At 39.7% G+C, this 25,311-nt stretch overlaps 1 protein-coding gene across 5 annotated transcripts in view; it reads right to left on the reverse strand.

The window, feature by feature from the left end:
* sema6e (sema domain, transmembrane domain (TM), and cytoplasmic domain, (semaphorin) 6E) overlaps positions 1–25,311 on the reverse strand; it is a 295,663-nt gene that overhangs the window by 68,087 nt on the left and 202,265 nt on the right. For all 5 annotated transcript variants that reach the window (XM_056475016.1, XM_056475017.1, XM_056475013.1 and 2 more), the window contains 8 exons: positions 19,524–19,625; positions 10,148–10,238; positions 9,758–9,880; positions 9,593–9,681; positions 5,500–5,717; positions 5,233–5,364; positions 3,149–3,304; positions 2,728–2,901 (listed from right to left, as the gene is read on the reverse strand). In XM_056475016.1, coding sequence (XP_056330991.1) covers positions 2,728–2,901; positions 3,149–3,304; positions 5,233–5,364; positions 5,500–5,717; positions 9,593–9,681; positions 9,758–9,880; positions 10,148–10,238; positions 19,524–19,625 — 1,085 coding nt within the window. The remainder of the gene's footprint in view (positions 1–2,727; positions 2,902–3,148; positions 3,305–5,232; positions 5,365–5,499; positions 5,718–9,592; positions 9,682–9,757; positions 9,881–10,147; positions 10,239–19,523; positions 19,626–25,311) is intronic.

Raw genomic sequence — 25,311 nt, forward strand, 5'->3', positions numbered from 1 at the left:
TAGTTCATTGCAGCTCTTATCCACATTAGTTTCATATTATTACACCGAATACAACATCTGATTCTGAACAATGTCTTCAGGTGTGGTAAACATAGTGAAAACACAGAATAATTAACTACGGTCTGTTGAATTCTTAGAAAATAATGCACACCCGAGGTGTAATAGTCACTCCATTCTGCTTTCACGTTGTTCATCATTGTGCGTTATTTTGTAAGATTTCATTGGTCTAGCAGCAATTTTTTCTTACTTATTAAAGTAAAAAAAGAACACTATAATATCTGCACACTATAAACCATTTATTAAAAATTAGCAAATAGTTCGGTAAGACTTTATTTTGATGGTCCCTATTGCACATTTTATTGACTAAAGGTTGCATTGCAACTACATGCCAATTACTTCTCATTTGAGCATTAGTAGGACATTAGGAAATAGTTCATAAATACAGATACAAATGCTGTATTCTTGTCTTGTAAGCACACCTATAATGTGCTTAACAACTGTATTTTCATATTTACTTAAGCATTAATTTTATATTACTAAATTAAGTATTGCATTATGTGCAATGCAGTTATTTAAGAGTAGTTGTTGGTTTTTAAGATCAATATGAATGAGCAGTTAAATGATTAATAAACTATTCAAATGACCATTATACATCCACTTTTGTTAACTCTTCAGTTTAAGTAACAATTCACACTACTTGCGACTTGCTTATTAATTGGCTATTATTCTGTTTATTAAAACTTATAAAGTGTAGACTTTCTACATCCCTTTACATCCCTAAAACTACTACCTTAATAGCTACTAATAAACACACTGTTAACAATTTTTGTAAATTACACAGTATTATACTGTAATATGAACTGTACCTTACTGTTGGACAGTTATGCAGTATGTTACTGTATTTTAAATTTGCTTTGTAAAAATTGCTGTATATTTCACAATAAACATATACAATACTTTAAGTGCATATACAGCAAGATAAATGGTGCTGTATAAATGTAAATACAGTATTTGTGCTGTAATTGATTTACAGTACACTCTCATAAAAAAAGGTACACGGTGGTACTACTAATGTTCCTTAAGAAACAGCTTTGTACCTTTGTAAAAGTTGTACCTTATAGGGTACAGAAAGGACTTCTTATGATACTGTTCTGTACCTTTTATGGTCTGAAATGAAGGTACACAATTGTTATCATTGAAAGGAACATAAGTGTTGGACAACTCCTTCTTTAATACAATATCTATGAAAATAAATAGTGGAAAGGCAAAGTGATTTATGAATAATTTCCATATTAAAACAAGTATCATCATTTTAAAGCATATGTTTAAAGAAACTTATAAACATTAATTAAGTTCTATAATACAAAACAGCTGGTAAAACAAAACTCTAGGTATTGTAAAATAACATTCAAAGAATTTTTCATAAAAATTTGGTAAGCGTTTTCTGATAAATACATTTTCATCATCGATATCCGCATCTTTTGGCGTTTGCTTTCCACAACGCACTTGATCTGGCTAAAGTCCTGCATATGCAAAGTGTTCATGCAGACATTTTACTATTGTAAAGCTAATCAAACATTGTGCATATCTCGTTACATTACTTTTGCATAATTCTATTTCTATTTTAAAATTGAGTAAATTAAATTAACTTTTAAGTGATTACAAAGGTGTTGTGTAAAACTTGGAGAAAAAAATGTTTTATATTGTACATGGGAGAATGTATTTCCAACATTTTTGTGAAAAGTGTTGTGAAATGTTTAGCAAATGTTTTGTTTCCTTGTCTTAAGGTACAATTCTGTTCCATAAAAAGGTACTGCCCCAGTGACAACGGTTTGTACCTTTATTGGTATTACATTGTACCATTTTTTCTGAGAGTGTAGGTTTCTGTCGAACTACTGCCAGTAAATTACTGTAGATTCTACAGGAAATTGTTAACAGTGCAGCTAATTAGTAATTTACTGAGCTAAAGGTTTTAGTTATTGGTTTCATAATGGTTTCTCAATAGCACGCAAGTGTCATTCAAATCATTGAGCCATATTTAAAAAGTTAATTAATGCTTTATTACCACAAATCCCTACTGTTTTGTGAGCTCATCTAAGCTGAGGACTATAATAATGAAATAAATAAGGAAATAAATGACAGAGAAATTCAGAACAAAAAATTATTTACAAAAATATATATTCAAGATAGAAAAACTATGAAGTAAAAGCAATCTTATCTAAAAATACAATTACTGTACACTTTACATATTGCAGAATAACAGTCAAATGTTTAAATTGTTGTATTGTTAAATTATTATATTGTTGCTGTTTCATCGAACTGTATGTTCTATGTTGACACTTCTGTTATTCAGAAATTTGCTTATGCTTAATAAATGATTCATAGATTGCAGTTATTATTATAAAGTGTCTCCAGAAATTTAACATTTGTACAAACTACATTTTGGAGAATATATTCAATAACTGAAGAAACAACTGCTCCACATAGATACAATAGTGTTTAAAAAATTTGGTGATCCTTCTTAACACATAAATCTTATTTGATGATCAAAATCCTCCATTTGAAAAAAAAAAAATCCAACTGTTAATCAATCATACAAGTTTGTGACCTGATGTAAAGCCACATTACCAACATTCACTTTAGAGTTTCCTAAATAGCATCTAGTTTGAGGTTTCCACAACAATACAGCACACACGACAACAAAAAGAGTGTACATCTCTAACTCACTTGTTAGGGTTGTAAACATCAATGTCCTCCAAAACCTGAGTGCTATATGAGGAGTTCGGATGCATGCTGGCTAAAACCTTCAGGACATGTCCGTTTTCTGACCCCAGAAACACAACGGTATAGTTCTTATAGGGGCCAGCTGCCGTGTCCACTGCGATCTGGGTCAGCTTGAACCTACATGAGGAACATAAGCCAATTAGTCGACATAATAAAAATGACAAAAAAAACATTCGTCTTTTCATCACAACAGCTAAGTGCTCATTTTTTCTCCAACACTAATAACGGCTGCTTGCCCCTCTGGAGAAAGACATGCAGATGTTAAGGAAACAACTGGGGAAATAAAGACAGAGTGCGAAAATAATGAGTGGACGAGTGTCTAATTTCTCTTGGAGCGTATGTGTGTGTTTGTGTGTGTGCGAACCTGCTGGTGGTTCGTGTGAAGCAGGGTCGGTTGTTGACAGACGGTACGGCCTCGTCCATTAGTGGATAAGACTTAATGAAGGTAAGAGTCTCATCAGGGAAATTTGTGGAGGACTTGTAACCAGCAGCAGGGCCATCCCCGGCACAAGACCCCGGCCTGGAGAAAGACAGAGAAAACAATAGAATTCAACCTGCACAGACTTTCCTGTGGCTCACTGAAATGATCAACAAAAACAGCTCGTACACATACAGTTAACAAGATCCGTTCCAGCCATCTGCTGCTTTTAAATAGAAGCTGTTTTAAGAGTCCGTCAGGCCAAACAAGCTGCTCTCTGAGCTCCAGAGAACAGGCATATCACGCGAAGCAAGATGACAAGGAAGTCTATTCTTTGTCACCGTAGTGTGTAAGTGAGATTTCATTTTGTTTGATAAGTTCATGAATATATTCCTTTGTGTGATGTGCTCATGCTACTCTAGGGACTTTTTTTAATCTAAAATACAGTAAACTATAATCTTGTTGTTTAAACTGTAATCCTGTGACATGTTATTGCAAAACTATTATGATACAATGATGTGAATGAGGAAAACACACACAGAGAGCCATGTTGCATACAGCATGTAGATCTTTTTGTTTAAGAACGGACAAAGTACAAAATTATGCCAATGGACTAATCTTGGAAAGCAGTATCAAAGACAGTTGGGTGTCTCTTATGTAAATGTAAGCAAATGAGAAATGAGCTGAATGTGTATCATTATATTGGATCCATACATCTTAGTGACTGCATCCTAATATGAAATCTGCTATACAGTTGAAGTCAGAATTATTAGCCCCCCCCCCCCCCTATTTAGACTTTTTCAAGACACATCAAAAGAGCTTAAAGTGACATTTTAAAGGTTAACTAGGTTAATTGGTTAACTAGGCAGGTTAGGGTAATTAGGCAAGTTATTGTACAATGATGGTTTGTTCTGCAGACTACTAAAAAATATAGCTAAAAGGGGCTAATAATTTTGACCTTAAAATTGATTAATAAAAATTAATAAAAACTGCTTTTGATCTATCCACAATAAAACAAATAAGACTTTCTTCAGAAGAAAAAATATTATCAGACATACTGTGACATTTTCCTTGCTCTGTTAAACATTTAGGAAATATTTAAAAAAGAAAAAAAAAAAAATCAAAGTGGGGCTAATAAATCTGACTTCAACTGTATGTGTTACATTTTAATAAAAGAAGAATAAAGTAAAGAAAACAAAAGCATTTGAATAATAATTTCTTTATATTGTACATTTATTTTATTAAATTTGTCTGTGATTTTGCTTATATTTTATTTGTTTTTCTAAATCAAAAATATTAATAATATTTCTTTCAGTCTAAACTTTATATTTGTGTTTCATTAAAATATACAGGTTCTAATTTTCAAAACTAAACTAAACTAAACAAAACAAAACCAAACCAAAACTAAAAACCAAACCAAACCAAAACAAAAACAAAACAAAACTACATAAAAACAAAACAAACAAAAAAAAACCAAACAAAACTAAAAACAAAACAAAACTACGTAAAAACAAAGACAATTAAACAAAACTAAAAACAAAAAAACTACATAAAAACAAAAAAAGACCTAAACTAAACAAAACTAAAAACAAAACAAACAAAAAAATCAATACAATACAAAACTAATCTAAACAAAAAAAACAATACTAAAAAAACTAAATACAAAACCAAAAAACAAAACAAAACTATGTAAAAACAAATCTAAAAACAAAACAAAAAGCAAAACTAAAAACAACAAAACTACGTGAAAACAAAAAACAAAACTAAAAGTAAACAAAAAAGTAAACTAAACTAAAAACAAACCAAAAAAAAAAAACTAAAAACTAAAACAAAACAAAATAGAAAACTAACTAAAAACCCTTGAGCTCGGACAGCTGTTTTCAGTTTCAATCAGTGTCAAAAAATCATTGTAATATTTTGATTGGTTGCTGAAGAAACTGTTGCTTTTATTTTGAAATGTTTTTGTGAACTCTGTTGATATTGGTGTGAGATGCATCTGCTAGTTTTTGTGATAATCCTTCGTGACTTACCGGGGTTTGGGCACCACTTCATCAGGAACTGGCGTCCAGGCCGACTCGCTGTTTCGCTGCTCCTTAAACTTCCCATTGAACACTTTCTCTATGTCGTCCATGTAAAACGCACATACAGCAGAACCGGTGATACTAAAAAGAGGACAAAAAACAGTTTAATGAGTCTCTCTTTCAAACAAACCAATACATTTAGATTTATCATGATAAGCTTAGCATTTGTTGAAGAGTGCGTGGAAACACGAAACATGTTGTGCTGGTATTAAGTACCTGTTGGCTTGAGTGGTAAAGACGCCCAGCACTGCAGGCCTGTGGTTGATCTGCATGACGTTTGTTAATGACTGAAGAACATCAAAGTAGAAGAAAGAATCACCAGGAACTGAGCAGTTCAACCGGGCTTTCAGGAAAGACGTCCAGTATCGCTCTAGAACCCGTGGAGAACCGCCGTTATCATTCTTACACACGCGAGCCACTCGGGAAAACACCACCTGAGGAAATCACATTTATTTTTAACATATACATATTATACAGTATACAGCCCTCCTGTGGAAAATGTTACTCTTTTCCAAACACTTCCCAAGCGATACTTAATGAGGCAAGGAAATTTTCTCTGTATCTCCAATAATACTTTTCTCTTCTGAAGTCGTACTTCTTTTAGTATGACTGGAATAAAAGCAGTTTTAATTAAAAATAATTATGTTTATTAGGTTTTCACAACAATACAGACATAACAAAAAATCTTCAAAAGATACGCAATGAAAAATAACAACAAAACAATGAAGAGGGAAAAAAAAGAGCTCAGATTACATATAAAAAAGGCTAAAAACATTACTTATTTTTCAGATCATAATACAGTAACAATATTCCTTTTAGCATGATAGGGCAAAGACCAGGTTCCAAATAATCCAAATACTTTCAAAAAAAAAATTCAGTTTTTTTGTGTAAAACATAGGTAAGATGTTCCAGGGGAATTAACGCAAAAATTATCTTGTGCCAACCTTTAAGTGATGGAGATTTATCACTAATCCAATTAAGTAAAATATTTTTTTTCTTAATAAATTCTGGCGGCAAAGGTTAATATATTATACAATTTCTTAGCTGATGAAAAACTGCGTCCATTAGGTACACCCAAAATCAACGAAACTGGGTCAAAATCCAATGGCATGTTAAAGATCTTTTCCATTTCCCCCAGCACCAAAGACCAAAACCTTTGCAGTCTGTTACATAACCACATACAATGTGTAAAACACATAGAAGTGTTAAATAGATGTCTGCGGTTTGGGGAGATATGGAGTCTGTGTATTATTTTATATTGTATCTCTCTTGTACGTGTACAAACAGATATTTTCTTAGCATTAGACCAAATATCATCCCATGTTTCCTCATCAATATCAGTGTTACGGCTGTTGCCTGTCTGTGTTTGTGTGTCATAACGTCACTCACTGTTTGTTTCCTAGAGTCCGCCTTTGCGCACCTGCAGCGAGTTGCGCTCGTTACAAGTTGGCTATAAATATGGACCAACATTGAGCGAAGAGAGAGATTTCACAGCCAGCCATCAAGCTTCTTTTATTTTCTTTAATTTACTGTTGTGTTTTCCTTAAGTCTTACTTTAATCTGCTTTGTTAATTGTTGGGTTGTTTAGTCTTAAATTAGTGTTGTATATTTGTTGGAGAACGTGAGTTTTTGATTCTTTATTCATTCTAATTCAGTTGTGACACATGATTTGTTTGATTGTTTTGGGTTTATTAAATGTATTAATTTAGACAACTTAGTTCATGTGTACTCTTTATTTTGCGTTCCCTTCATGGATTAATTCTTTTGTGTTGATTAAAAAAAATAGGTTCGTAACAATCAGTAACTAACTCTTCCACCCATTTGGTTTTTATTCTAAGCATATCTGGAGATGGAATTGAGCATACAGAGCCGTAAAATCGACCCACAGATATCTTTCCTGATGATAAAAATAACCTCTCAATAGAAGATATCTCACCAAGTGTTGTGCTGTTAGTGATATAATGTCTCAACTGAAGAAAATGAAAGAAATCTTTTTTGACTAATTGGTATTTCTGAGCAAGTTCTGTAAAAGACATTCATTTGTTGTCTGAGAACATGTCTCCAAGTCTCGCAATTCCTGAATTACACCAGCGTTAAAACCATCATCCAGAATTCCTGGGGTGAAATCAGGATTATCTAGAATTGGGGTAAAGAAAGAAGTCAATCAAGATGTTCCTTCAAGGCTGCAAATGGATCTCCAAGCTTTCAGGGTATTGACTATAATTGGATTTTCATATATCTCCAATATTTTTAAAAGCAGTTTTTAAATAGGTCTATATTGCTAGCCCCTTAGAACAAAGAACAAACCTCTCTTATGTTTCTCTCACAACTTTGTTTTTCAGCAAATGGAATGATTTTTTACTGCTGAACACTACAACAATGGTGGCTGAGAGTAAATAACCATTCATAAACATCTAACAAACAGCCTTGTGCAGCTAGAAGCACCACCATTGCATGTCACAATGCTTTATATTTCCTGTGGACATTCACTGAATGGAACACCTCTTTATCAGAGGTGGCACGACGTGGCTGCGCTTCTTGTCTGGCACGTGAAATCATCCAAGTCTTTTCGTGAATGATAGTACAGGTGCGCATACATCTGTACCAGCTCTGATAGGCCACCCGACAGCGTATTCATATTGCTAATATGGTGTTTTTGCGCTGGTATTTTTTCTCCTGTCTGACTATGAACTGTGAGAATAAGATGCACGTTAAAGAAGGCAGAGTTTCACAACACACCCACCGATTGCATAATCGTGATGAACCGATGGTAGCTCAATGTAGGACTGCACAATAATTGAAAAATCTGACATCACAATATTTTATTTCGCTGCAAATTTTATTAGATGATTTGAATATACTTAATGAATAGACTTAATGAATTCAGATTGATCGGGGTGGTCAAATCTTTTCCCATGCAGTGAATCTGCATACATATAATAAAATACAAGCATATATTAAGTTAATAAACAGGGCTTTATTTTTAGCAGTTTTCTGGGGTATTTCTGGGGTTTTCTAACAGTATTCAAATACAAAATTAAACAAATCAAACATAAAATAACATGGTTATCACTGTATAAATAATTTTATACAATAATAAAAAATATTATTTAATAATATCTTTATTTTTTAATCTTTAATAAATATCCAATATAATCCTGCGATGTGACGTCTTGCAATATCGATGCCCTACTCAATGCCCTACTCAATGTTTAGGAATAAAACAAACTCCCCCCAAAAATTAGCTTTGAGCTGTTTTGAACTGGCGAAATGAACTAAAAAAGAACTTTGTTGTGGCCACATTTGTTTTTCGAAATAACAATTTTATTTCTTTTTCAATTTCGTTTGAACTATACCAGAGCCTTCATCCAAAAACTTGCCCAATTAACCCAACTTTACCCTAATTAACCATTTAACTGCCTGCTCTACCAAATGCTAGACCATATTTTGACTGTTTTAAATAATGACTGTTAAAGTCATTTAAAGAATGACTGTTTTAAATAACGGTTTATACACACAGCATTGTTGGTTTACAAAACAGTCAAACAAACATACTCCTGTTGCACTACTACACTTGAGTTTGGTTTTATTGAAAAAAAAAAAACTAAACAAAACAAGAAAGCATCTTAAATGAGAATCTGACATATTTTAAGGCATACTTCAAAAAATAAAGATGATTTAGTATTCAAAAATGTTTTGTTTTGATTATGTTTTTAAATAAATTGGTCTTACACTTCAAATTTTCAGATTTTTCATATTATATGTATTAATTACGGTACTTTTATCGAAACCGAAATATCAATCTCAACCAAATGGTTGATATTCTAGAAATTATGGGATGTGTTGAAAAAAAAATGCAATGAGTGTGTTAATTAGGGACATTAGGAGTTAAAGGGGAATTTTTTTTGTTGGTGGGTCAGTTAAAGGGTTAAGCTAGTTTAAACTGCATTCTAAGCTGACTACTAGTATCTTGCAAAATAACTAGCAAAATATTAAGTACTGTCATCATTGCAAAACCCCCCCAAAAAAATCTTTTATTAGAAATGAGTTATAAAACTATTATGTTTAAAAATGCGAAAAATATGAAAGCACATGGGAAATGTTTGAAAAAGAACTTCAATTTCACAGCAGGGCCAATCATTTTGATTCAACTGTGTATTATAAGTACATAAAGTAAATGTATACAAATTTATGAAGTGAATTATGTATTTAAAATACTTGGAAAACCTGTTTTCATTAAGGATGTTTCTGTTGTAATTTTTTCTTTTGAATTTTTATTTTGTTTTGCAGTGTAGATGAAATGTCTGACCTTGCCAAGGGTGGTGTACTCCACAGCAATCTCACTGAGGAAGAAGTACACGTAGTTCCCATACTCGATGGCATGAAGAAAATGCGGTTCTAAACACACACAGACAAAAATCACCATAAACACACCTGAAAAGATCGAATAAACAAACTCAGGAACGTGACCCACCTCGCAACCACTTGGAGTCATATTTTACGGTACGCAGGACAGGACTGCTTTCTCCTAAACTTCGGTAAATCACTGCATCGCTCGCTAGAAAATCAGTCATCGTGGCTGAGTAGAAGTCACCGCCTGGGAAGTGAGGTGAAAAACAGCTATTGATGAATCAAAACGAGACAAACCCTTCAAAGAGCAGCTTAGTGGAGTTTCAGTGTGTATATGACGCAAAGAGGAAAAAAAGAGGGATGTGTCTCATCTCCCTCGTGTCCTGTTTGAATCTCTGTGCGTCTGTGATCGCTGCCGTCTCACTGCGCTTTGTCAAATGTCAGTGTAACACCAGTGAGATTATAGGAGATTTCCTGTGTTCCTCCCTAGACGACTGCTGCTCTGCCAACTCACCGGCAAACAGGCCAACGTTGGACTGGCGGGACTCGAAAGGGCAGCGGGCTTGACCGATCACCTCTTCTCCATCCTGCTCCAGAGATGACATCTGACCAGAGGGAGATAGAGAGAAAAAGACCATTAACACACACTCCATCAAAATGGTCCAAAAGTACAATATCTGAAGATGATGTGCTTCTGTTTGTTGGTAGGGTGACTTTTTTAATCTGTGTCGGTGGTCTAACAGAGCTCATCGGTAAACTCTGATTACACATTACCCACTAAATTGTGCAAACTGAAATCATGAATTAAAATACTATGGCTAATGGAAGCTAAGATGTCGATATATCGTAAAAAAAAGTTTTACGCTTGCGTGAGGTGGTTTTTCGGCCAGTTTGAAAAATGACTATTTTGCTAATCATTTGCAATAGATTTTTTTGTTGATGTTATTTTAATGTCATATGGTGTACGTAAAATGTCATATGATCAGCTATTGCTATTTGGTAATTCAAAGTGCTTTACATAAACAAGAATGTTAAAATGATAATAAATTAATCACAATAAGCATAATAAATAAAAACACGGCATTAAACCAGTTAAAAACAGACAAAAAGTTGTTAACCTAAGAAAGAAGAAAGAAAGAAAGAAAGAAAGAAAGAAAGAAAGAAAGAAAGAAAGAAAGAAAGAAAGAAAGAAAGAAAGAAAGAAAGAAAGAAAGAAAACAGTGCGCAGCTAAACAGATCGATTTGAATCTGCCTACCGTTGGAGCACATCTGATCACATACTCTACATCTTAATTAATTTTTCTTAATTTCCTTTACGCTTGCGTTGCTCGCTGCAGAAGTTGGGAATTCCTCAACTTTTCAAGCACCAAAGAAAGCGTCAGCCAATCAAATTGCTGTATGCAAATACACCATCTCAGACAGTAGCTGATTGTGGACTAAATTCATTGGCTGACACTGCAATAAATATTGCGGCAGCCCCAACTTCAGACACGCCCTCTGTCAGCGTTGATGCTAAGCCCCGTGTGAATCGGGCGTAAGGCTTAAGGATGGCTTAAACTTCTGCATCAAGTGATCGCCGTGACCCACGTTGGCTGACCTACGCGTTGCTGTGCTTTTATGTTTCTGCATGCTGTTTGTGTTGCACTGCAATAACACCTCAGAAACGCTAGCTGGCAGTAGGTTTTCATGTTCCTCTGTGTCGAGTTTCTTCGCTGATGTTTTGTTTTTTCTGAACACTACCTTAAGGTACAAGCTAAAACCCGCTCAATTCAGAGGCGGGAACTGGTGGACGTGCAACAACATTAATCATAAGGTAAACACAAAACAAAAGTTTCCATCTGGAGCTCCTTCATGGGACTCCACACTTGTAACACTCGCTCCAACTGGTTTGCGCGGCTCTCACCCCCGCCAACACTTGTCAGCGATACCAAGCCAGCCAATCACAGAACTTGTGCTACGCGTCGTTGTGATGTGTAGATACATTTTTTGAGAGGTGTGCGTCAGCCCCGCCGAGGGGTATGCGAAGGCAACTCAAACACAGGGAGAACATGCAATCTCCACACAGAAATGGCACCTGGCCCAGGGTCTCAAACCAACAACCTTCTTGCTGTGAGGCGACAGTGTGGCAAAAGTGAAGTCATTTCTCTCTCTTTTAATGACATTGAGAAGGTGATTCATGCTTTTATTTTGCAGAGACTTGACTATTGCAACTCTTTGTGTGGGGGGGTATCAGTCAAAATGCCCTGAATAGTCTGCAATTAGTAATAAATGCAGCTGCGAGACTTCTGACATGGACTTGCAAGAATGAACATATATCCCCAGTTCTTTCCTCTCTGGACAAGCTGCCTGTTAGGTCATGGATTGATTTTAAATTATTAAATTTTGTTTATGAATACTTCAATGGTCTGGCACCATCTTATCTATCAGATCTCCTACATGTATATAATCCTGGTAGGTCACTAAGGTCATCTGATCAGTTTATTCTTTCTGTACTAAAGTCCCGGTGCAAGCGAAGTGGGGATCTGGCTTTTGTTGTTATCTCCCCAAAATACTGGAACAAGCTTCCAGGCCACATTAGACACGCTCCAACTTTATCTGTTTTTAAAAACCTTCTAAAACTGCATATTTATTCTTTAGCATTTGAGCCAATTTAATGTTGAGGGATTTGTTTTATGTTTTAATTGTTATATGTATGTGCTGTCTGACTTGTTATTTTAGGGTGCTTTCACACTTAGTTCAATTGCCTGGACCGTTCCCAAGTTCGATTGTCCCCCCTTGCCAACTTCTCGGTTGGTTTGTGTTCACATTGTCTTTTTTCCTACTGAACCCTGGCACGCTTGCGTCATCAAGCTCCTGTTGTGTGTACGGCTGTTGCTAGGTGATGGACATGAAAGCAAAGCTCCAAAATAGAAAGACGTACGCACATCGCGGTCGTTCTCCTTTTCCTGAATCTTTTGGTTTTGGACATACAGAAAGCGACTCGCGTTAATCTGCTGCAAAAATATTATAAACGTTCAGAACATAACACGATGTCTGCCCAAGCTGTTTCTCAGGCGGACTCGGGTATGGTTCACGGGTGTGCACCAGAGTTCAGAAAACATGCTCACACAAGCTAAACATACCGTACTCTGATGTCCAACGAATCCGGGTGTGGATCAAAAGTGCTAGTGTGAAAGCACCCTTAATTAGTATTGATTGTGTTCAGCACTTTGGGCAACGTTGTGTTGTAAAAATGTGCTATATAAATAAACTAACTAACTAACTAACTTGAAGGCCACTGGGGCGAGTAAACGATGACCAAATGTACAATTTGAATTCATTCATTCAATCATTTTCTTTTCAGCTTAGTTCCTTTATTAATCCGGGGTCACCACAGTGGAATGAACCGTTGTTTTATGCAACGGATGCCCTTCCAGCCACAACCCATCACCGGGAAACATCTATACACACTCACCCACATTCATACACTACGGACAATTTAGTCTACCTAATTCACCTGTACCACATGTCTTTGGACTGTGGAGGAAACCCACGCAAACGCTGGGAGAACATGCAAACTTCACACAGAAATGCCAACCGACCCAGCTGAGGCTCGAACCGGCGACCTTCTTGCTGTGAGGCGACAGCACTACCTACTGCGCCACTGCGTCGCCTTTACATTTTGAACTATCAACTTTCAATATTTCCATTAGGCAAATGGCTCCAGAATCTTCTGAAAAAGAATTACAATCTTTTGATGCATATTTCTTTTCCACTAGTTCCAAACACCATTTAGACTGAGAATGTTTTGAATGCGTGTTGGTGGAGTTTGCTCAGACTTCAGTATAAATGTGTGTGTAGCGGTGGGTGGTTTGTGCTCCACAGTTGGAATTTGTTTTGTTTAGTTCTTCTTCAGGAGCTGTAGGTGTGAACAGTGCGCCTGCTTGTCTTCTTAGTCAGAGGCAGAGCAAAAGCTTTCGACCTGTGCTGTTCACAGAAAAAAAGGAACAAAAACAAGAAAAAAAAAAAAAAACAGTATGCTAACTGACTGTACAGGGTGACGTGCACACACCAATATACAAACATTCACCTGCAAAGCTCATGTCTTGATTACATACGTACACGATAATAAGATTTATAGATTAATAAGTAAATAAACTTGGATATACTACTACTACTACTGTTACTACTGCCAATGCTACTACTGCTAATAGTACTACTACTGCTACTAATACTACTGCTACTAATACTACTACTGCTAATACTTTTACTAATACTACTGTTACTACTACTACTGCTAATACTACTACTACTAATTCTACTAATACTAATACTACTGCTAATACTACTACTACTAATACTACTGCTACTAATACTGCTAATAATTTTACTACTACTACTGTTACTACTACTACTGCTGCTAATACTACTACTACTACTACTAATTCTACTGCTAATACTAATACTACTACTAATACTACTACTACTGTTACTACTACTACTGCTAATACTACTACTAATAATTCTACTTCTACTAATTCTACTGCTAATACTAATACTACTGCTAATACTACTACTACTGCTACTAATACTGCTAATAATTTTACTACTACTGTTACTACTACTACTGCTAATACTACTACTACTAATTCTACTTCTACTAATTCTACTGCTAATACTAATACTACTGCTAATACTACTACTACTACTACTACTACTAATAATAATAGCAATAACCATAACAACAATAAAAAACATTATTATTATTTATTACTTTATTTATTTGTTATACTTAAATACAAAAAACGTATAAAATATACAAAATAAAACAAACAAAAACAATGTGCTTAGTAGCTGTGTTTTAATATGTGCTTTTAAATTCATAATACTATTATTCTCATTAATTACTTTATTTATTTGTTATGCATAAATATATAACAAAAACTAATAGAGTAAACAAGATAAAAAAACAAACAAAAACATTGTGCTAACTGGCTGTGCTGGGTGGTGCACGCACGCACGCACACGCACACGCACACGCACACACACACACACACACACACACACACACACACACACACACACACACACACACACACACACACACACACCTACCTACAGTACAAACATATTCACCCTGAGGGTCTCGAGTCTGGATTATACAGACACACAAACACACATTTAGCAGCGAGGCTGAAAGGATCCTATGGGCATGTTGGTATTCAGGGTCACATTGTGTGTTCATTCCCAGTGGATTAACACCTCCTGAACCTGCTGAAGCTCATAAATGACACTACACAGAGAAGAATAGAGAACTTAAGCACTGCATCACCTCTGTGTCAAAGGACAACATATGCACTGCTCCACAGGTCTCCACACTGTCTGTTTGTTAACTTTATGAATCTGTTCAGTACTAATAAAATAAAATAGTAATAAAATAATAAATACTGTAGTAATAAAAAACAAAACAAATGTACAAAAATAATTCTAACCCCACTTATGGATGGGCCACTATAAAAACGTTGTCTCATACAATTAGCATGAGTGGTTTTACTACTACTACTACTACTACTACTACTACTACTACTACTACTACTACTAATAATAATAATAATAATAATAATAATAATAATAATAATAATAATAATAGATATAGCTAATAATAATAATAACAACAACAACAATAATAATCATAGTAATAATAATAATAATGATGATGACAACATGAATAAATAATAATAATAATTATAACAATAGATAGATAGATATTATTATTATTATATTTATCATTAACAATATTACAAAATACAAAATGTGTACAAAATAATAATAATAATAATAATAATAATAATAATAATAATAATAATAATAATAATAATAATAATAATAATAATAATAACATATGTAATTAATAATGCACAGAAATAATGCACGGTTAATTGTTATAATGTCCTGAATTATTATAATTATTCAATGAATAATCCACAGATAACTACCTTACCATTAATATGATTACATTATAATAATAACAACAATAATAATAACAATAACAAAATTATGTATTGTTAAAAATAACAATTATAACAATATATAACAAGCATCATCATTCATTCATTTTCTTTTCGGCTTAGTCCCTTTATTAATTTGGGGTGAGCACAGCGGAATGAACCGCCAACTTATCCAGCATATGTTTCACGCAACGGATGCCCTTCCAGCTGCAACCCATCACTGAGAAACATCCATACAAACTCATTCACTATGGTCAATTTAGCCTACCCAATTCACCTGTACTGCATGTCTTTGGACTTGTTAGGGAAACCAGAGCACCCGGAGGAAACCCACAGGGGAGAACATGCAAACTCCACACAGAAATGCCAACTGACCCAGCCAAGGGGTCGAACCAGCAACCTTCTTGCTGTGAGGCTAACATGCTACCTACTGCGCCACCGAGCAGCCCCCAATCATCATCATCATCATAAACATAAGCTGCTATTCAATCATCATTACTATTATAACTATTTTATATATTAAAACAATAGTAGTAGTAATAATAATAATAATAATAATAATAATACAATATGTACAAACTAATATTCAATGATCTCAGCTGATAACAAATGTTAAAATAAATGTTCAATTTAACTTATGCAAAACCTCCATCTCTCCTCGCACTCATTGGAGTTTTTTTAGCAAGTTCTCCATAGATAACTTGTAACCGCTGGAGTGCAGGACTGCGTGAGGAACAGAGTGACATGATTTGCACGACGTGACATATCGACCAGACCAGCCTTCTCTTCAGAGAGATGCAGAAAAATGAGCCTGCGAGCAGGAGAGAGAATCGCAGACAGACAGACAGAGGACAAGAGGAGGAAAGAGAGGGATCTGGAAGGAAGATGCCTTCAGGGTAAGGTGCATAAATCAGGATCTCCAAAGAGCCTCAAACGGAAAAGTTGAGAGCAGAGCCTCATCCGTGAGTTTAGCCGACTCCCTGCTGGCCTCCTCCAGAGTTTAGTCAGATTTACATGCTCTCTGGCAAATAAAAACACACCGGTGCATACACACACACACACATACATACACACACACACTTTCTGCTAATGCTGATGGAAAAGCATCAATCACAGCACAGGTCTGATTCCACTGCACTGCACTGGCGATATAATGCAGACTTGTGAACTGAGTGAACTCATTTTTATGGAGTGTAAAATGCGCTGAGTTTCTTAAAGGAAACATAACACAGCATTTATTGTATTTATTATTTTAGAATTTATTGGCAGCCAATCAGCTGAGTTTATCATTCAGTCACATGACTTCAAACTAAGTCACATGACAATTTGATCATTTAATGTTTATTTATGGTTATATCATATTTTATGTGAACACCTTCATACGTAATATTTAAACTAAATCAATCCTTGTGCAACTTAATAGCAGCCAATCTTCAAAACTAATTAATGACATCACTTAAAGTAATGTCACATGACTCTTGACATAGATTCCCTGTATAAATGTATCTGATAAATGTGTTTCATTGCAATTCTTCATATTAAAGATCAAATTAGATAAAAAAAAAAGCCCCAGTTACTAGTACAGGAGTCAATCATCGATTACCATAGACCAGGGGTGACCAACCCTGTTCCTGGAGATTGACCTTCCTGCAGATTTCAGTTGCAACCCATATCAAACACACCTGCCTGTAGTAATCAAGTGCTGTTCAGGTCCTAATTAATTGGTTCAGGTATGTTTGATCAGGGTTGGAGCTGAACTTTGCAGGAAGGTTGATCTCCAGGAACAGGGTTGAGCACCACTGCTATAGACTGACGTTTCTCCAGGGAGAAGCTCAGATCAGAAATGTGCTTTCTGATCTTTCTGGGTCAACAAACACACAGAGATCTCAGTGAATACTTGCTTCTCAGGCATAAGAAATATATCCAAATAAAGCTTGAAACTTTTAAAATGAACCAAGTGCACTTGAAAACAAAAGTTTTTTTGGTTTTGTAATTTGTATGAAACAAACGCGAGATACAGTCTGTCCTGTCAAACATCACATGACTGAGAGTCGCTGTCATATCTGGAGGAGATTCTCCATCAAGACCAAGTTGTGGATTACTTCAGAAGAGCAGCGAGATCAGGCGAAGCACATTAGCTTGGGAAACCTGAAAATAGGCCAATTTTGTTTGATTCGGATGTTTAGAAACAAAACTTATGAAACAGTTGTTATTTAATTTTATTAGAGATTCCAAATATGTAATGTAATCATAAGCTTGGCAAACAGTCTTGGGGATTTGATGTCTCCCCATTCAGACAGAATGCCCGAACATACTGCCTAAAAGGGGTTTTGAAAGATGGCCGCCCAGTGAATTGACTTGCCTTAAAGGGACTTTGTTTAGAAACGTATTTATTAAATGGATTTCAATTGTAGTTTATGTGGGCATCTTTATACCAAATAAATGACAGCAGTCAATTATCTGAATGAAAGTGTACCAGTGAACTATCTTAATAATGTATTCAGTCACATGACTTGAAACAGGGTCACATGTTATTTCTGTAGTTTAGTAGTTACTACCGCCTAGTATCAAAAGTATCTAGTTCAGTACTTATTGGTACTGAAATTTTAATAACCTGTTGAAATTACTGTGATTGGCCGTGAAGGTCATCAGTTCAAATTAGCAGGAATGGACGTTTTAAAATTTTCATAACCAATTAGTACTGAACTTGATACTTTTGACAACCCTATGGTAGTCAACCATTTGAGCAAAATAATAGCAGCCAATCCTCGAAACGGTACAGAAATTTTAAAAACATTCTGCTAACATTTAAGCGCTGTTGAGCACATTCCTAAACAACGCTGATTGGCCTTTGTGTTCATGTGCTCAACAGAAATGACTGTGATTGGCTGTGAAGGTAATCAGTTCAAATTATAAAGAAATGGACGTTTTAAGTTTCAGTACCGATTGGTACCGAACTCGATACTTTTGACAACCCTACTGTAATTAACCATTTGAAAATAAAAAGCAGTCAATCCTCAAAACACACCTAGTGTTGTCAAAAGTATAGAGAGTTCAGTACTAATCAGTACTGAAATTATAAAAACATACCCCCAAAATTTAAGCAATGTTGAGTACGTTCTTAAACACAGCTGATTGGCTGTTATGTTCATGTGCTCAACAGAAATGACTGTGACTGTGAAGGTCATCAGGTCAAATTAGCAGCAAATGGACGTTTTTAAAATTTTAGTACCAATTGGTACCGAATTCGATACTTTTGACAACACAACGGTAATCAAACATTTGAGCAAAATTATAGTAGCCAATCGTCAAAACACGCCTAGTGCTGTCAAAAGAAATCGAATTCGGTACCAAATAGTACTGAAATTTTAAAACATTCTGCTAACATTTGACCGCTCAACAAAAATGACTGTGATTGGCTGTGAAGGTCATCAGTTCAAATTAGAAATCAATCATTTGAATAAAACTATAGCAGCCAATCCTCAAAACATATTAGTCACAAATCTATAAATTTTTATGTCAAATGTCTTATTTTTTACATACTTAAGTTTAAGAACACGTTAATACCCAACTAACAAGTGTTAGCATTGGTCCTTGCAAGTGCAGAAAAATTCTTAGTTTAGCCAACAGCCACACCGGTGAGAGAACACAGACCTCTAGATGTAAACAGTATGACAAGAGCACAATATAAACGAATAGGAGTTCATCGCTATAAAAAAAGAATGCAATATAAATACGTTTTTTTGCGCAGACCTTAAAATCCAAATTACTTGAATGCTGACAAATTGAGGTAAACCAGTGCATGTAGACTGCCAGTTCTGATTCTTAAGAGGGAAGCTTTAGAAATCTGTGCATCTGTAGGAGGTTTTAAGTGCTTGTGTGACAGAAATAGACTTCTCATACCTTGTAGTTGCGACAGGTGGGGTTGAACGCATTGGTTCCACACGCAAAGAGGGTTTCATCGTTACGTGGCACCAGCACTTTGATGTAGTTGTAACACTCATCCTGTGAAAGACAAGACACTGGCTTTTACTCTCACTATATTTAACAGACACACACAAGTATACACACACACACACTGACTCATCTTCCGGCTTACAGAGAGCATCATTTCTGCCTCTCTCTTTTTCCTTCACTTTCACAAACACAAATTACCATAATCCCTATGCTGAGCTCCAGGATCTGACTCGCTCACTGCGACTCAGTCTTCAATCAATAATGATATTATAAAGCCTGTGTGTGTTCTGTTCGCATATCTGCATGTATATGCCACCTGCAGAGAAGCACTTAGTCTCAGACCGTTTACTGACCACTTGGTGGGTACTGATCATTAAACTGGAATGCGCCTTGCTGATCTGCCTGCTCTAATCTGATTGGCTGCCTTGATAACCATTAGGAAGGATAAGGTATATAGATTATTTTTTAATATGAATTTACACAGTTAAAACTTTGGAAGAGAATCATTTTTGTGTTATGACAGTAAATGTACAGTAAGAACTGCCTATAGTACAAGTCGGTAACATTTAAATAAAGAGAAGATAAAATGGCAAAACCTAAAATAAAGCCTTTTTAAGGTTTATTATGTGATTAAAACATGTTCTATTCTTCCAAGCAAGGTTTCTAAACTACTCTGGAATTAAAACACTGATATTGTCTTGTCTAAAAATGAAAATAAATGTCTGGTAACATAGCACAATTTTTGGAATTTTACGACATCAGTTTTAATGTGTGTCATCTTAACTATAAGATTATAATTAAAATACTGATTAATTTACATTTGATATGGGTTTCGGAAGTGGGTGTGACAAAATAGCTTGACAGCACCACCTACAGTATGAACAGTTAATAACGTGTAACATGAGTTCCCCTTCGGATGGGGAACTCCAATGCTATGTGGAAACTTCCACTATGGGGATTTCGTCAGAATCCAATCATCTGAAAGAGTATAAAAACGGGCCAATGAAATGCCAATGAGTTGGCAGCGTCAGCGTGCACAGCTGGCGTCAATGACAATCAGTCATGCTATAAAGACGCAGCCAGTGCCATGCTCGACATCCTTTCGCTTTCAGAGCCTTTCACGAAGCTTCTGAGAGAGTCTTTGAGGGTATCTCCAACCTGTGTCTACAGAGAGAGATCGAGAAGCAGCTTCTCCCGGTCCAGAGCGCGTATACGCAGTGGCAGATGGTCGAGCTGGGTATTTCTCCCTTGCCTGGCGTCCTTTGGGTCCGGTCCTCCAAGAGCGGTTTGTATATAGGAAAAAAGCTTTCCTAAAAGAGCAACACGGTCGTGCAGCGCGTCTTTTTCAAGACGTCACTCCGACCGTGCGTTTCTGGATGCGGTGGTTTCCTATCCCCGGATGATGGGCACGAGCACAGCGTTTCATGTCTGGGGGTCCAGCATGTTAATGCGGTGCTCGCGGGCAGTGCATGCCATCACTGATGTCATGTCTGTTGCGCAGTTAAGATCGCGGCTCGCTCTTGCAAAAGAGCCACCCACCCCAGTTGTCCCCCGCACTGCGGTTGGCACTCGGGCAGATCTGAGGGTTTCAGTGAGAGTAAATCCGCCGCCCCCGGGCCGTGGACCTCTCGCTCCTCCACGCGCTCCATCCAAGCTTCAGGTGAAGAGAAGCGCTCCGTCCTTGGATGGTCGTTCTCTCACCTGATGACACCGGGGGTCAGATGTCCATCGCTGCATCGGAGGATGGGCTGTCATTGTCTGATGAGGATGCGAGCCCGCTCGCTCCCTCCCTCCGGGGAGGAGAGCGCGGCGTTAGCATCTAAAAAGCAGACGTGATGGCCGTGCTTTCTCGGGCTGCTTCGGCCGTGGGTCTGGTGATGGTTTATCCCCCAGCCCCGCGGCCGGACCGACTAGATGGGTGTATGTGGAGGATATAAGGAGGCAAGACCTTCAAAGCCTCCCGTCCCCTTCTTCCCGGAAGTGCACAGTAAGCTCACGCTGTCCTGAGGGCACTTTTTTCTGCCCGATCTGCGTGCGCTTCCATCCTCACCATCCTTGGAGGTTGGGCTGTCAAGGTCTGACGAGGATTCGAACCCGCTCGCTCCCTCCGGGACTTTGAGCGCGGCGTCGAATCCAGAAGCAGACTTTGCGGCTGTGCTTCCCCAGGCTGCTTCGGCCGCGGCTCTGGAGATGGTTTATCCCCCAGCTCCGCGGCCGGACCGATTAGAGGGGTGTGATGTGGAGGATGAAGGCGAGACCTTCTAAGCCTCCCCATCCCCTTCTTCCTGGATGGGCACAGTAGGCTCACGCAGTGTGCTGCGTGCGCCTTCCCCCTCACCATGCACGCTATGGCCACCTACCAGCGCTACCAAGCGCAGGCGCTGGCCCGGCTGCGCGAGGATGGTTCTGACCCAGGACTGAGCATGCGCTCCGCACCGCAACCGACTATGCTCTTACAAAAAAAAAAAAAAAAAAAAAGTCGGCTGTGTGTGCCCTGGGAAGGACGATGATCACATCCGTGATCCAGGAATGCCACCTCAGGCTAAACCTGGTGATGTGCGTGACGTTGACAAAGTTCGCTTTCTTAACTCACCCATATCCCAGGCTGGCCTGTTCGGCGACACTGGCGGTGAATTCGCCCAGGAATTCACGCCGGTGATAGAGCAGTCGGAGGCGATGGGCGAGGTCTCTATCGGCGGGATTGTATGACCGCTCCCCCCCGCCGAGCCATCCACATCCACTGCTTTTTCGCCGAGGACGCCCGCCCGCAGCTTTGCTTCGCCGCCCCCGCCTGCGCCTCCGGCCACGCGGCTGCGCCGAGCATCGCGCCGGCAACCAGCGTCCCCCGCCCAGGGCGCCGCTAAGTTCGGTAAAACGGACCGCGAAGCGTCCCTGAGGCGGGCCATCTGGGGAGGAGGGAATTTGCTCTTTCCCCGCTGGAGGGCGGGGCACGTTATTTAAAGGCGTAAAAAAAAAAAAAAAAAAAACGCCATCAAAATCCTCAGTGAAAGAGCACTTTTCCCCTCCTCCGGATGTGACAGCCCGAACACTGCCAGTCTGGGACGCTATGCCTTCCAGCTCGCAGGATCGGTGCATTTCGCCAATGGCTCATGGAGCACGAGAGAACGGTCTCCTTTCTCTCCACTCCCAGCCCCTCTCCTGGAGTTTGAGTGCGAGACGAGAACATCTCCTCTCCTGCTCTCCTGTGGGACCCCAGCGCTCCCCGGATGAGCCCACTCACTCCACGCTGCCCCGCCGCTGGCACGTCAGCGATCGTGCGGGTGGGACCATTTGCGGGGGCTCTGCCTGCCTGGTTAGCGCGGGCCAGCCCATCGCAATGGCTCATCCATACGACCAGACTCGGCTATGCGATTCAGTTCGCTAAACGGCCTCCCAGGTTCACGGGCGACCAGGGTCAGTCCTGCGTCCGCCCCTGTCTTGCGAGAGGAGATTGCTGTCCTCCTGGCGAAGGATGCAATCGAGCCGGCCCTCCAGCCGAGATGGAGCGCGGGTTTTACAGCCCGCACTTCATCGTGCCCCAAAAAAAAAAAAAAAAAAAAAAAGCGGTGGGCTATGGCTAATCCTATATCTGCACATTTTGAACCGCTGCCTTCACAGGCTGCGCTTCGGAATGCTTACGCAGATGCGCATCACGCGATGCGTTCGTCCTCAGGATTGGTTTGCAGCAATAGATCTGAAGGACGCGTATTTTCATATCTCCACACTTCCACGCCACCGGCAGTTTCTGCGGTTTGCGTTTGAAGGTCGAGCGTGGCAATACACGGTCCTCCCCTTCGGGCTCTCTCTGTCTCCGCGAGTTTTCACCAAGCTCGCGGGGGGTGCCCTCGCGCCCCTTCGGCTCGCCGGCATCCGCACGCTCAATTATTTCGATGACTGGCTGATTTTTAGCCCACTCTCGGGAGCAATTGATTATGCACAGAGACAAGGTGCTCCGGCATCTCCGCCCGTTGGGGTTTCAGGTCAACCGAGAAAAGAGCAAGCTCGCCCCCGTGCAGAGCATCTCCTTTCTCGGGTTGGAGCTGGACTCGATCACTATGGAGGCGCGCCTCTCACGAGAGCGCGCCGAGGTAATGCTGAACTGTCTGAGAGAGTTTGACAGGAAAAAAAGTGGTCCCCCTGAAATTATTTCAGAGGCTCCTGGGGCATATGGCATCCGTAGCCGCGGCCACGCCGCTCGGATTGCTCCATATGAGACCACTACAGCATTGGCTTAACGATCGGGTCCCCAGACGCGCATGGCACGCGGGCCCACACCGAGTGACTGTCACTGCGCTGTGTCACCGCACCCGCACCCCCTGGAAAGGACCCCTCCTTCCTACGGGCCAGTGTGCCCCTAGGTCAGGCGTCCAGGCAGGCTGTCGTTTCGGCAGATGCCTCCAGTATGGGGTGGGGGGGCCGTGTGTAGCGGGCATGCTGCTGCGGACCTGTGGAGGGGAACCCAGCTGCATTGGCATATCAACTGCCTAGAGCTGTTGGCAGTGTTTCTCGCTCTGCGCCGCTTTTTACCGGTGCTGAGGGGGCAACACATGCTGGTCAGGACGGACAGCATGGCCGCGGTAGCGTATTCCATCCGGATGGGGGGTATACGCTCCCGTTGCATGTCTCAGCTCGCTCGCCGTCTGCTCCTCTGGAGTCATACGCGGCTGAAGTCGCTGCTTGCTATTCACACCCCGGATGGGCTCAACCGTGCGGCCAACAGGCTCTCACGGCAGCTCCTTCCCCGGGAGAATGGCGACTCCACCCCGAGTCATGCGTAAGTATGCACTCCCCCCAGTGAGCCTACTCGCGCAGTTTCTGTGCAAGGTCAGGGAGGACGAGGGGCAGGTCTTGCTAGTTGCGCCCCTGGCCCAACCGGACCTGGATATCAGAACTCTCCCTCCTCGCGACGCCCCCCCTGGCGAGTCCCTTTGAGAGAGGACCTACTCTCTCAGGGACAGGGCACCATCTGGCACCCTCGCTTAGTTCTGTGGAACCTCCACGTGGGGTCCATAAGACGCGACGAGGAAGACTTAGGTAACCTACCGGTGGCGGTGGTTAATACCATCACTCAGGCTAGTGCACCCTCTACGAGGCATGCCTACGCCCTGGAGTGGAGTCTATTCACTGAGTGGTGCGCTTCTCGCCGAGAAGACCCCCCGATCTTGCCAGATCAGTGTTGTGCTTTCTTTCCTTCAGGACAGGTGGAGCGAAGGCTGTCGCGCTCCACACTGAGGGTTTACGTGGCCACCATCTCCGCTCATCATGATGCGTGGATGGCGGCACCGTGGGGAGGCATAACCTCATCATCCAGTTCCTCAGAGGTGCGAGGCGGATGTTTTCCCCCGCCCCCCTCTCATACCCTCTTGAGATCTCGCGGTAGTGCTACGAGCCTACGTGGGGATCCCTTCGAACCACTCGACTCAGTATCCTTGAGATTTCTGTCCTTGAAGACAGCTCTGCTGGTCGTGTTGGCATCGGTTAAGAGGGTTAGGTACCTGGAGGCATTTTCGGTCAGTGACTCGTGCCTAGAATTCGGGCCGGCCTACTCTCACGTTGTCCTGAGACCCCGGCCCGGCTCTGTGCCCAAGGTTCCTACCACGCCGTTTAACAATCAGGTAGTGAGCCTGCAAGCGCTGCCCGCGGAGGAGGCAGACCCAGCCCTTTCATTGTTGTGTCCTGTTCGCGCTTTGCGAATATATGTGGACCACACTCAGAGCCTTAGATCCTCTGACCA

This window comes from Danio aesculapii, chromosome 16 (genome assembly GCF_903798145.1).
Source record: "Danio aesculapii chromosome 16, fDanAes4.1, whole genome shotgun sequence".
NCBI classification, from domain to species: domain Eukaryota; kingdom Metazoa; phylum Chordata; class Actinopteri; order Cypriniformes; family Danionidae; genus Danio; species Danio aesculapii.